Source organism: Lactuca saligna, chromosome 9 (genome assembly GCF_052625555.1).
Source record: "Lactuca saligna cultivar CGN05327 chromosome 9, ASM5262555v1, whole genome shotgun sequence".
NCBI classification, from domain to species: Eukaryota; Viridiplantae; Streptophyta; class Magnoliopsida; order Asterales; family Asteraceae; genus Lactuca; species Lactuca saligna.
The window spans coordinates 195,750,274-195,763,625 of record NC_136425.1 but is presented as its reverse complement, the minus strand read 5'-3'; the positions used below and the strand labels follow the sequence as shown (position 1 = coordinate 195,763,625).

General features: G+C 44.6%; 1 protein-coding gene across 1 annotated transcript; it reads left to right on the top strand.

The window, feature by feature from the left end:
- The first annotated feature begins 11,869 nt into the window (after positions 1-11,869).
- Positions 11,870-13,006, top strand: LOC145017081 (uncharacterized). The gene is made up of 2 exons (XM_078975172.1): positions 11,870-12,011; positions 12,354-13,006. Exons 1-2 carry the CDS (start codon positions 11,870-11,872, stop codon positions 13,004-13,006), a joined length of 795 nt encoding a protein of 264 aa, XP_078831298.1.
- The last annotated feature ends 346 nt before the right edge of the window (positions 13,007-13,352 follow it).

The following is a 13,352-nucleotide window of genomic DNA, read 5'->3' as shown; positions in this document are numbered from 1 at the left end:
GTCTGGAATAATTTGGGCCTTGCCCACTACATCGGACCGAAGTCCGGAATAACTAGGGCCCTGCCTACTGCATCGGACCGAAGTCCGGAATAACTAGGTGTAACGCACGTAGATCCGGGCTAGTCAATTTAGAGATAATAGGGTTCAAAAATGACTTTTCTACAAAAGATTATTTAGAATAAATAATCTTAACCAAGTTTTAGAATATGTCTCAAGGGTTCCATACATATAATGAACGTCGAAATCCGAGTTATAACGAAGAAGTTATGGCCCGTCGAAATTTTAGGGCAAAACCGGCACGGCACCAGGACACGTAAATAGAGAATTTTTGATAAACGACTTTTTACCCTTAGTGATCTAAACAAAAGTTGTAGTATACGTTAAACCGAGAACATACTAAAAAAGAACGACCAAATCTGACTTCGTATGAGGAAGTTATGAATTTTCTAAGATTTGGCACAGCAGTGCACGACTCGAAACTCAAATTTTAGTTCGAGCGGTTTTTGGCCTACGCGACCTAAATGAGAGTTGAAGATCTCATTAATAGAAACTTAACAATAAAAAGACAGACAAAAACGGAGTCTGTATCTAGAAGTTATGAGTTTTACGCGGACATTTAACAATATAATCTCCTCATGCTGTTAAATTTAAGATCGGTCGAGAATTAGCCGATGGGGACTAAATCAAAGTTGTAGGTCTTGTTTTTACCTATGCGTGGAAAAAACGAATGTTGAATACGGAGCTCGTATGAGAAAGTTATGGGGTTTATAAGTCGGCAGGGTGTTGTGAAAATCGGGTGACGTGGCTGAATATGGGCCAAGGCTTTCTCCACAAGAAAAGCCATCGGGTGATGACACATGGCACTGACTCGACGACTCGGTGACCCGACTCAGTGAGTACATCATGATTTCACCCTATAAATAGAAGTGTCAAGTCATGCCATTTCCTCACACCTTCAAACCCTTCTTTCTCACTCTAAAACCTCTCTCTAAGCCTCCCTAACCCCCCAAAGCCTAGGGTAACTCCCTAGCACGAGGCGGAAGCGTCGGAGCGCCTGACAGCTCTGAAAAGAACAGCCCTCAACTCAGAAACTCTGCTTTGGTAGATCCTGATTTTTGAGAAAAAATCGTTGTTTTGTCAAAGGAGCTGTTTAAAGTAAATGAAGTGCTATCCGAGTACCGAGTTACCACCTTATCAGGTAAGTATATAGTTACTTTCATCTTACACATAGATATGAAGTAGTTTATATAAACTACATGTTATGTGTGCATATTACTTCAATACTTGTTCTTTATGCTGGATGAACGATTTTATATATGTTTTAAATAATTTAAACTTTATACATATTTTATATCTACAAAATGTGTTGGGTAAATCATGGGTAGATTAAAGATTAGATAAGTGATGAGTGATGAGAGATGAGATGAATGATGAGCGATGAAATAAAAGTGGTAAAATATGGTGAGAAGCGATAAGCCAAACCGGTGAGCCAAAACGATGAGCCAAACGATAACCTAAGTGATGATCTAAGCGATGGCCCCATCATAGAAGAGTATGGATGACAACAATGGACTATTCTTGACAGTCCAGTGGAACGCTAGTAGGCTCGCAACATGTAGGTGTTGTGAACGATGTGTTCACCAGTGTACTCTAAAAACCCATTGACATGTGTTGCAAGTGGACTCTCGAGAACGATACTGTCAATAAACGAGATAAACCTCGGTGACTATGGAGTTAACGCCTGTTGAGTAAACCCCGACGACTATGGAGTTAGCGCCTGTTGAGAAAACCTTGGTAACTATGGATTTAGTTCCCAGTGATAAAACCCTGGAAACAATGGATTTCGTGTTGATTCCTTAGGATGATCCTTAGGAATGAATGAACAACAAAATAGCTGATCCTTAGGGTAGATCCTTAAGAGTAAATAAGATAATGGGGATGGGTAATTGGGTCAATTATTTGATGATTAAATATAATAATTATATTATTGTGGGTTGAAAATCCTATGTACTCACCAAGTTTCCCAACCTGGCCCACTCAGTTTATGTTTATCACAGGTGTTGATATGAAGTCACATTACACTGAAAGATTATGGAGATATAAATCACTAGTGATAATGATTGTAAGTTCTATTTATGCTTATGTTTCCGTATTGACGATGACATCCCAAATGTTTTAAAATGAATCAAAATACTTTTCTTTCAAAATTCTTTGATAATGTATTTATCATGTTTTACTGGGAACAAATTCCACAATATTTTTATTAAAAGAGGTACTTTGTTTTTATAAAGCACAAACAAAATCGGTCTTTTTTGGCCGTGAAAATGGGGATGTCACACTAGGGCCTCGCCCGCTGCTTCGGACCAAAGTCAAAATAAGTTGGGCCACGCCTACTGCATCAAACCGAGGTCCAGAATAACTAGGGCCTTGCCCACTACATAGGACCGAAGTCTGGAATAAATTGAACATAGCATAGACATGATCATAAGCATATAACATAATCACATATACTACATCAGGCTTGCCTGGCATCGGACCAAAGTACGGAGCATACAACACACAACATACACATGCATGAATCACGAAGACATCAAGAATACATAACTACTTCTCTGAACCACCCCAGCATCGGACCGAAGTCCGGAAACATATAGACTACAATGGGCTAACCCTGGTATAATACCAATATCTAAACGGGCTGATGTTGGTACCCTATACCCGTTCCTATGGGAGGAAAACTCACCTCGCGTAGCTGACTACTAAAATACTGAGTGGGAAATTTCGGCTGCTGCTTCGGCGACTCCCATACTATAATTTCCATAATAACATTTACTCAAATACTGATAACTATTATCAGGGTAAAATGACCCTTTTACCCTTGGCTAGAATCAACATCCTATTCCTTCATTTGTCCCCAACCCGACCCTACTCGCCGAGTTTAGCAAGAACCCGACGAGTTCCCCGTCAATCATGACATCGGGACAATCTTCAACCGACTCGCCGAGTTGTATGAACAACTCGTCGAGTCCATCTTCATCATATAAACATATCTAGTCTGTGACTCACCGAGTTATATGAACAACTCATCGAGTCTATCATCATGGGTTGGGAGATTGTCGTGGACACGCCGAGTGTGTTCTTCCACTCGCCGAGTCCCATGGTTCCCAGGTCCATGGCTATGCCTTAATACGTTGAGTCCTTCCTCTGGACTCATCTAAATCTCTTCTAAAACTCAACTGGGTTCCTTTGAACCCTAACTGATTTGGAGAACCAATGCACGACTCACCGAGTCTCAAGACTGACTCATTGAGTCTACGAATGACCAAGCCTATAACCCAATTTCTGATGTGCAAAAATTAACCAAAAGGTAGATCTGGGCTCCTAAGGTCGATATAACACGTAAAGTCATGAACTTTACATGCATGCATGGAACTTTTGTGCTTAAAAGGCCAATATGGGGGGTTTATAGCATGAATGGGGTTCTGATGGCCATAGAGATGGCACATTTATGCCATGAGGACCCTTCAAGGTTCCCTATGTGAAGGTGTATCAAATTGTGATGTCCAAATCCCATGAATCAAGCTTCTTAGCCCAAAATAACCATAGGAAGATCTAGGAAATCTTAAGTCAGGTGTGAAGCTTTATTGCCAGAAAATGAGGAGAAGATGGTGCTGATTCTAGATTTGAAATATTCCCTTGATGTCCTCCTTCTTCCTCTTCTTCACCCAAACTTCAAACACACAAGATAACTTAAGAAATGACACACAAATACTCATATGGCTCAAAGGTGGTGGTTTTGGGTTTTCTGGATGTTGAGGGAGTGATAAGGGAGGCTACAGGGGCGTTATGTTCTTTAAATAGGGAGACAAACCCTTGAAATTAGGGTTTTCATCAGACATCACCTACTTACCGAGTCGGTCTTCCGACTCGTCGAGTAGACTACTTAGTTCCCGACCCGGATTCTATCTTACTCGACGAGTTCGGTGTTCAGCTTGTCGATTCCAAGTGTAAAATTATAAAATTGACTTAATTAAATGCATACCTAGAACTGGGGGTTACAACTCTCCCCCACTTGTCTTAGACTTTATCCTCGAAGTCAGAGCTCTCTGAAAATAACTCGGGGTAGTGCCTCCTCATTTCTTCCTCGGGCTCCCACATCGACTCCAAACCCTTGCGGTGCTGCCACTACACCTTAACTAACTCTACCCTTTTATTCCATAGTTCCTTCATCTTACGCTCCAAAATCACCACCGGTCTCTCGATATAGTTCAGGCTATCGTTAACCCGAATTTCCTCAAGGGGTACCACCGCTGACTTATCCAATAAACACTTCCGCAACCGAGAAACATGGAATGTGTTGTGGATCTATGCTGGAAGATCTAGATGATAAGCACCCAGAACCACCCAGACCAAAACCCTAAATGGACCAATGAAACTGGGGCCCAGCTTGCCTCGCTTCCGAAATCTGATAACACGCTTCCAGGGTGATACTTTGAGGAGGACCATATCGCCCACCTGAAACTCCATGTCCGAACGCCGCTTGTCGGTGTAACTCTTCTACCGACTCTGAGCAGTCTGGAGCCTGCTCCAGACTTGCTGAATCAGCTTTGTGGTCTTGAGCACCACCTCCGTGCTCCCCATGACTCTTTGACCGACCTCTCCCCAGCAGATTGGGGTCTTACACTTCCTCCCATAGAGCATCTCAAAGGGAGGCCGGTCTATACTGGAGTGATCGCTGTTATTGTACGAAAACTCCACTAATGGATGATACGTATCCTAACTGCCCCCAAAATATATCACACATACTCTAAGCATGTCCTCGAGATTGTTAATCGACCTCTCACTCTGTCCATCGGTCTAAGGGTGGAAAGCGGTGCTGAAATGAAGACGAGTACCCATCTCGTCATGAAACCGCTTCCAAAACCTGGAAGGAAAACGTACATCTCGATCCATACCACCGAGACCGGCACCCCATGACGTGCCACAGTCTCTCGAGCATAAATGTCGGCCAACCTCTCTACCGGGATACTTTCCTGAATCAGAATGAAGTAAGCACTCTTTGTCAATCGATCCACGATGACCCAAACCGAATCCATTCCACGCGCGGTATTAGGAGGCTTTGTGATGAAATCCATGGTGATGTCTTCCCATTTCCATACAGGAATGTCTAACGGCTGCATCTTGCCATGGGGCCTCTGATGCTCTGCCTTGACCTTCCTGTAGGTCAAGCATCGCTCCACATAGCAAGCTATATCCCGCTTCGTAGGGCCACCAATAATCTGGGCGAAGATCCCGATACATCTTTGTCGCCCCGGGAGGGATGGAGAATCTGGACTTGTGGGCTTCATTCATCAGTACCTATCGTACCCCTCCCCAGTAGGGCACCCAGACCCTCCTATGCAGGGTCAACAACCCACGGCTACCGAAATCAAACAAGGCTACCTGGCTTGCGATTCTCTCACTCTTTCGGTGCTCTTCCTTCATACCTTCCACCCGCGCCTCTCAGATCTGCTCTAGAAATGGAGACATCACTGTCATCCTCAGACATACATCTCAAATCGGAGCTGTAACCGCATTGCGGCTTAGGGCGTCAGCCACTACGTTGGCCTTACCCTGATGGTAAAGGATCTCAAAGTCGTAATCCTTAACCACTTCTAACCACCGAAGCCACCTCATTTTCATATTCGGCTGATCCATGAGGTACCTCAAACTCTTGTGATCCATGTAGATAGTACACCGCACCCCATAGAGGTTGTGTCACCAAATCTTCAGGGCGAAAACCACCGCCCCCAGCTCCAAATGATGTTTCAGATAGTTAGCCTCGTGAGGCTTCAATTTCCTCGAAGCATAGGCTATCCCGTGACCTCGCTGCATTAACACTACCCCCAGTCCTATGATTGAAGCATCATAGTATACAACAAAATCATCTATCTCCTCTGGCAGAGTGAGAATCGGTTCCTCACACAGTCGCTGCCTAAGCGTCTCAAAGGCGGTCTGCTACTCAGGACCCCAGCAAAACACCACCGACTTCTTCATCAATCGAGTCAATGGTACTACTATATTGGAGAAGTCTTGCATAAATCTTCTGTAATACCTTGCTGAAACCAGGAAGCTCCGAATCTCGGATGGAGATCTCGGTAGTTTCCGCTGCATCACGACCTCAATCTTGGCCTAAGCAACCAATATACCCTTCTGGTTGACAAGATGCCTCTGAAACCGCACCTCGCATAACCAGAACTCGCACTTAAAGAACTTTGCAAAAATCGTCTCCCTCCTCAGGGTCTCTAGCACCTCCCTCAAGTGCACCTCATGCTGCTCCTCAGTCTTGGAATAAACCAAGATGTCATCAATGAACACTATAACTGATCGGTCTAGCATCGGTCTGCACACGCGGTTCATAAGATCCATGAATGCGGCTGAAGCATTGGTGAGCCCAAACGGCATCACCACAAACTCATAATGACCATAGCGGTTCCTAAAAGCAATCTTCTGCACATCCTCGTCTCGGACTCGCATCTGGTGATATTCAGACCGTAAATCAATCTTGGAAAACCAAGATGATCCCTGAAGCTGGTCGAACAAATCATCTATCCTCGGGAGTGGGTAAAGGTACTTCACCGTTACCTTATTCAACTCCTGGTAGTCTATACACATGCGATGCGACCTGTCCTTGTTTTTAACAAATAGGATCGGGGCTCCCCAAGGTGAACAACTCAGTTTAATAAAACCTTTGTCTAGCAGCTCCTGCAGTTGTGTAGACAAATCCTGCATCTCTGGAGGAGCCAACTGATACGGTGCCCTGGCTATCGGAGCCACACCAGGTCCCATGTCAATCCGGAACTCAACCTGTCTCTTAGGAGGTATCCCAAGAAAATCCTTCGGGAATACATCCAGGTACTCTCGTACCATCGGTACATCATCAACCATCGCCTTGCTCTTATCTTGGGTATCCATAACATAGGCGACATACCCCGTGCAACCCTGCTGAAAGTAGCGCCTCGCTCTCACTACTGAACCAAGAATCAGTCTGCGATGTGGCCTCTCGCCCTGAATCACTAACTCTCCCCCGCTAGGACTGCGCACCCTCACTAACTGTAGCTCGCAATCAATCACTGACCCATTGGGTCTCTACCAATCCATACCTACAATAACCTTATTCCCTCGCAGGGGAACAAGAACCAGGTCTACTGAGAACTGCTCGTCCAATAACCACATCGTACAACCCTTATGAACCCTCGCGACTCTGATAGTCCTGTCATCAGCTATCTCCATATCGTGTGGGGAATCCATCTCCCCCGAAGCTCTTCTAAATATCTTGCTAAGCGTGAGCGACACAATTGATCGGGTAGCCCCCAAATTAAACAATACTAGAGTTGAGGTGTCGTTCACTAGGAACGATCCTATAGACAAACACGTAACCATAAGCAATAAACCATAATAATAAAGAGATGATAGAGAAGATACATACCCGTAACCACATCAGGAGTTGTCCGAGCCTCCTCAGCTGCCAACTGGAATGCTCTGCTCTTTGCCACTGGCATCTCGGCCCAATCCTTTCGGCCGTCTGTAATCCACAGGGTAGCAGGAGCGGGTACCACCACCTATCCTGCTGATGCTAAACTCAAACACTAGGACCTTCTGTGTCCCCTATGATTGCAATGAAAGAAAATTAAATCAGATGCTGAGGTGGGGGTTGCAGTGGTAGTAGCTGCACAATCTTTACTCATGTGCTTGGTCCGACTGCACTTGTAGCAGCCAGAACTCCCCGCCTTGCACACCCTATCGTGTAACCTTCCACACTTGTCGCACCGAATGTGGCACTGCTGACCTCTAGACTTGAGATCAGACACCTTGGGCCTTTTTCCTGAACTCGCTGTGCCAGACATCAACTTTAGCTTCCTCTTTCTCTCCATCTCCAAATTGATCTCCCTCTCCTTCTCCCGTTCTATCATATCCTCCAGTGTTTTATAGCTGGATCGGCTCCCAAACTGACGGATATCACTCCGCAACATCTCATGATATCAGGCCTTTTTCATCTCCTCATCCGCGGCATACTGCGAAACAAGAAGACCCCTCTCCCTAAACTTGGCAGTAATTTCCACCACAATCTCTGTCGTCTGCTGAAGGTCTTGAAACTCCCTAGCAAGCTGCTGCACCTCAATGAAGGGTGTGAACTTGGCCCAGAATCTGGTAGTGAAATCACCCTAGGTCATCTCATCCAACTTTGCATCATCTCCAATGGCTCTCCCAAACTCCTCCCACCAGTCTCACGCCCTATCCTTTAGAAGGCATGATGCCAATCTGTCCTAGTCACCCTTGTGACATATGATGGTGTGGAAAGCGTTGGCAACATCTGCCAACCACCTAGTACTAGCAATCGGGTCTCGGGCCCCATGGTAATCGGGAGCTTCACATGCTCTGAACTCCCTGAAGGTGAGCGTGCGCGATCCCAACATGGCCGCCACCTCCACGCGGAACATGCTCAATCTCTCATCCATGAGCTCCAAAATACCCTCCTTGATCGAACCAATGATCACAGGAGTCTGCTCGAGAATAGTGCATGTGACCTATGAGGAGAGGAACCCCCTATTCTGCTCATCTAGTTGCTCGGCCCCCGAGCCCGAGCCTGATCCCTCACCTAAACTGCCAATTGCTGGTCTATGGCGTAGAACCACCATTCTGAAAACCCATCATAGTAAACGTCAGATTACTAGCACAAATCGAGGGTCACATCTACTACAAGTTTCCTGGTCTTGTCTTAGACTTCCTTGATTTGAGTACGGATCCTCTGCTTTCAGTAGTACGGACCCATACTACCTTCCACATCTATATGTACTTTCCTCAAGGACTGCCTTGACTCCAACAACATCCCTTTTACCACTACTGCTGATCTCACACGAAACTCTTCCTAGGCTTGCCCTTGGGTAATCACCAACTCACTCTCCACCATCAGCTGCATAAGAAGCCCCTGCTACCTTCCCCTAACTAGCTCGGGGATATTATTACATATTGGTCAAACTAGATAATTCTTCGAATGAGAGATCCTACTCTACAACGGTTTGACTCAAACAAGAGCTGTGAAATAGAGCTAGACCTAACCTTCTGAAACTATGTAGTCCTTGCAATATGTAACTTAACATATTCATTTGCTAGTTAGTAAAAGGTAGCTAAGACTCCTAAAAGAACAAAGCAAGCAACATCCGAGCATCGAGTACACATAATCAAGCATCTACTACTTTGGCTATCATACTGACAACTTCTGTACTAGCATTAAGTTCTCATAAAGCTGAAACACAAATAACGACATATAAGGCATCCTTCCTAGATCCTTAGCCCTATTCTAGCATGTTGTTCTAATTAAGCTGATAATTATAACATAACATAAACTTGTATGGGAAATTTGGGAGTACTTACTGGAGCTCGGCTCATTGCATGCACTACACCCTTTTCTTTTCAAAGTTCTTTTTTAAAAAAAAATTCCTTTTCACTTTTTCTAAATCTATTTTCTTTTACAAAAATTGATTTCCCTTTTTTTGGAAAAAAAAATTATACCAATTGCTTAGTTTGAGTTCAGACACACCTGAAGATATGTCCGAATCCCTCAAACCAAGGCTCTGATACCAACTTGTAACATCCCAAAAATACAGTCTAAAATTTTCGTTTGAAAAATATTACCAAAACATAATCATCCATAATTAATAAGAAAAGAAAGTATCATGTGTCTCAAAATCTCATATCAAACACTGTATCAAAACCAAATGAGAAAATATCAGAGTCAATCAATCCCAGGCGAAAAGCTGTGGTGTGTGCCATGCCATCAACTCGAGCCTCTTCCTTTGCTTACTGAAGTACATGAAACCAAAACTACAACTGTAAGAATGAAGCTTAGTGAGCTCCCCCAAACTACCACATACCATACAATAAAATATAAAGCAAATAATGGGCCTTCCCTATTGTATCGAACCAAAGTACGGAATAACTTGGGCCTTGCCCACTGTATCAGACCGAAGTCCACAATAACTAGGGCCTTGCCCACTACATCAGACCGAAGTTCGGAATAACTAGGGCCTCGCTCACTGCATCGGACCGAAGTCCGAAATAACTTGGGACTCGCCCACTGTGTTGGACCGAGGTCCAGAATAACTAAGGCCTTGCCCACTGCATCGGACTGATGTCCAGCATAAAGTGAACATAGCATAAACATGATCATAAGCATATAACATAATCACATATACTGCATTGGGCTTGCCCGACATCGGACTGAAGTCCGGAGCATACAACACACAACCTACACATGCATGAATCATGAAGACATGAAACATATATAACTACTTCTCAGGACCACCCCACCTTCAGACTGAAGTCCGGAAACATATAGACTGCATCAGGCTAACCCTAGTATACTACCAATATCTAAATGGGCCGACATTGGTGCCTTAGACCCATTCCTACTGGAGGAAAACTCACCTCGCGTAGCTGACTGCTGAAATACTGAGCGGGAAATGTCCGACTGCTGCTCCGACGACTCCCTGGCTATAATTTCCATAATAACACTTAGTCAAATATTGATAACTATTATCAGGGTAAAATGACCCTTTTACCCCTACCTATAGTCAACATCCTAGTCAAAGTCGACTTCCAGTTGACCTGACTCTCCGAGTTGGACAGCCAACTCGCTGAATCCCTTATTCCTTCATTTGTCCCCAACCCGATTCTTATCGCCGATTTTAGCAAGAACCCGACGAGTTCCCCTCTAATCATGACATTGGGACAAACTTCAACCAACTCGCCGAGTTGTACGAACAACTCCTCGAGTCCATCTTCATTATAAGAACATGTCTAGTTTGACACTCAGCGAGTTGTATGAATAACTTGTCGAGTCTATCATCATGGATTGGGAGATTGCCGTGGACTCACGGAGTGTGTTCTTCCAATCGCCGAATCCCATGGTTCCCAGGTCCATATCTATGCCTTAATACGTTGATTCATTCCTCTAGACTCGTCTAAATCGCTTCTAAAACTCAACTGGGTTCCTTTGAACCCTAACTGATTTAGAGAAGCAACCCACGACTCGCCGAGTCCCAAGACAGACTCGTCGATTTTACGAATGACCAAGCTTATAACTCAATTTTTGATGTGCAAAAATTAACCAAAAGGTAGATCAGGGCTCCTAAGGTCGATATAACATGTAAAGTCATGAACTTTATGTGCATGCATGGAACATTTGTGCTTAAATGGCCAAAATGGGAGGTTTATAGCATGCATGGGGTTCTCATGGTGATAGAGATGGCACCTTTATTCCACGAGGACCCTTCAAGGTTCCAGATCTGAAGGTGTATAAACTTGTAACGTCCAAATCCCATGAATCAAGCATCTTAGCCCAAAATAACCATAAGAAGATCTAGGAAATCATAAGTCAAGCATGAAGCTTTAGTACCAGAAAATGAGGAGAAGATGGTGCTGATTCTGGATCTGAAATCTTCCCCTGAAGTCCTCCTTCTTCCTCTTCTTCACCCAAACTTCAAACACACAAGATAACTTAAGAAATGGCACACAAATACTCACAAGGCTCAAAGGTGGCGGTTTAGGGTTTTCTGGACGTTAAGGGAGTGATAAGTGAGGCCACAGGGGCGTTATGTTCTTTAAATAGGGAGACAAACCCTTGAAATTAGGGTTTTCATCATACATCGCCTACTTGCCAAGTCGGTCTTCCGACTCGTCAAGTAGACTACTGAATTCCCAACCAGGATTTGATCTTACTTGATGAATTGGGCCTTCAGCTCGTCGAGTCTAACTGTAAAATTATAAAATTGACTTAATTAAATGTGTACCTGGAACCGGGTGTTACAAGAAGGTCCAGGAGTAGGTGATGGAGTTGGAGATTTGCACTAAGAGAAAGCCAGAGCAGGTTCAAGCAGCTGGGCGTCGGGCTAAAAATCCTAAGACCTCTGATGGCCATAGCCGTTGTGACAAGTGTGGGAAACTGCACAGTGGTGTTTTTCAGGGGATAGGTCTGTATGTTATACATGTGGTCAGCCAAGCTACATGAGTAGTGACTGCCCAACAAGGGCTTGATATGCTTCCACTGCAACCAAGCTAGCCATAAAAAGGTCATTTGTCAAAGGTTGCATGGGGGAGGAGGAGCAGTGGCGGCGCCTGCACCTGCCACATTGAGGATCACTGATGGCCGCCCTTCCAAGGCGGATGCTCCTGCGGTGAAGAGTCGTGCATTTTAGTAAACTATCGAGGAGGCTCGGGCAGCGTTGGACGTTGTGGTTGGTATGTAATTTATATACCCCGTTCGATATTTATTTGATGTCATTCTTTATTTATGTATATGTGCACTTGTATAGGGACCTTTTTAATCAATGGTATGTCAGCACATGTTCTCTTTGATTCGGTGGCTACCCGATCATTTGTGTCTCTTGCGCTCAACAAGAAGCTTAAGGATGCTCTAAGAATGTTGGATTCCCTGCTTCAAGTTAAGATTGCGGATGATCGGGCGGTGAGTGCTGAGAGGGTATACCGGGACTGTGTCATGAATGTGTTTGGGGAGAGCTTTTGGGTTGATTTGGTACCAATACGATTACGGGGACTGAAGGTGATCATTGGGATGGACTGGTTGGAGGCCAATGGGGCCATGATAAATTGTGAGCGCAAGTTGGTGAGAGTTCAAACCCCAAGTGGGGGAGAATTGAATATTCATGGAGAGAGGGCCTTACAGGGTCCAACCCTCTGTTCTGCTGCGAGAGCTATGAGACTTATCCATCATGGTTGTTTAGGATTTTTGGCATACATGTCAGATACAAGGGTTAAGCCTAGAACAAATTTGGGTAGTGTGCCAGTTGTACGCAGTTTTCGGGACGTCTTTCCTGAAAAGTTTCTAGGGGTGCCTCCGGAGAGGCAAGTAGTGTTTCGCATTGATTTAGTACCGGGTGTTGCTCTGATAGCCAAAGCACGGTACCGGGTAGCTTCGTTCGAGATCCAGCCAAGGTTAAGGCAGTGATTTGGTGGGAAGTATCAAAGACTGCATCTAAGATCTGTAGCTTCCTGGGTTTAGCGGCTATTATCGAAGATTTATCCATGATTTCTCCAAGATTGTTGTGCCATTGACACGACTGACCAAAAAAAATATGACTTTCCGATGGGGCTCGGACCAACAGTTAGCTTTCGAGACCCTGAGACAGAGGTTATATGAGGCTCCGATTTTAGTACTACCAGAGGGGCTAGATAATTTGGTAGTGTAATGTAATTCATTGATCTCAGGGTTAGGGGCGATACTGATGCAGAGGGGGCATGTGACTGTGTACGCCTCCAGGTAGTTTAAGCCTCATGAGGCAAATTGCCCCACT

Excerpts from the sequence above, each read along its gene's own strand:
- LOC145017081 (XM_078975172.1), top strand. The coding sequence starts at position 11,870 with ATGGAGTTGGAGATTTGCACTAAGAGAAAGCCAGAGCAGGTTCAAGCA. Across the intron at positions 12,012-12,353 it reads TGGTGTTTTTCAGGGGATAG|GGACCTTTTTAATCAATGGT; the intron begins GTCTGTATGTTA and ends GCACTTGTATAG.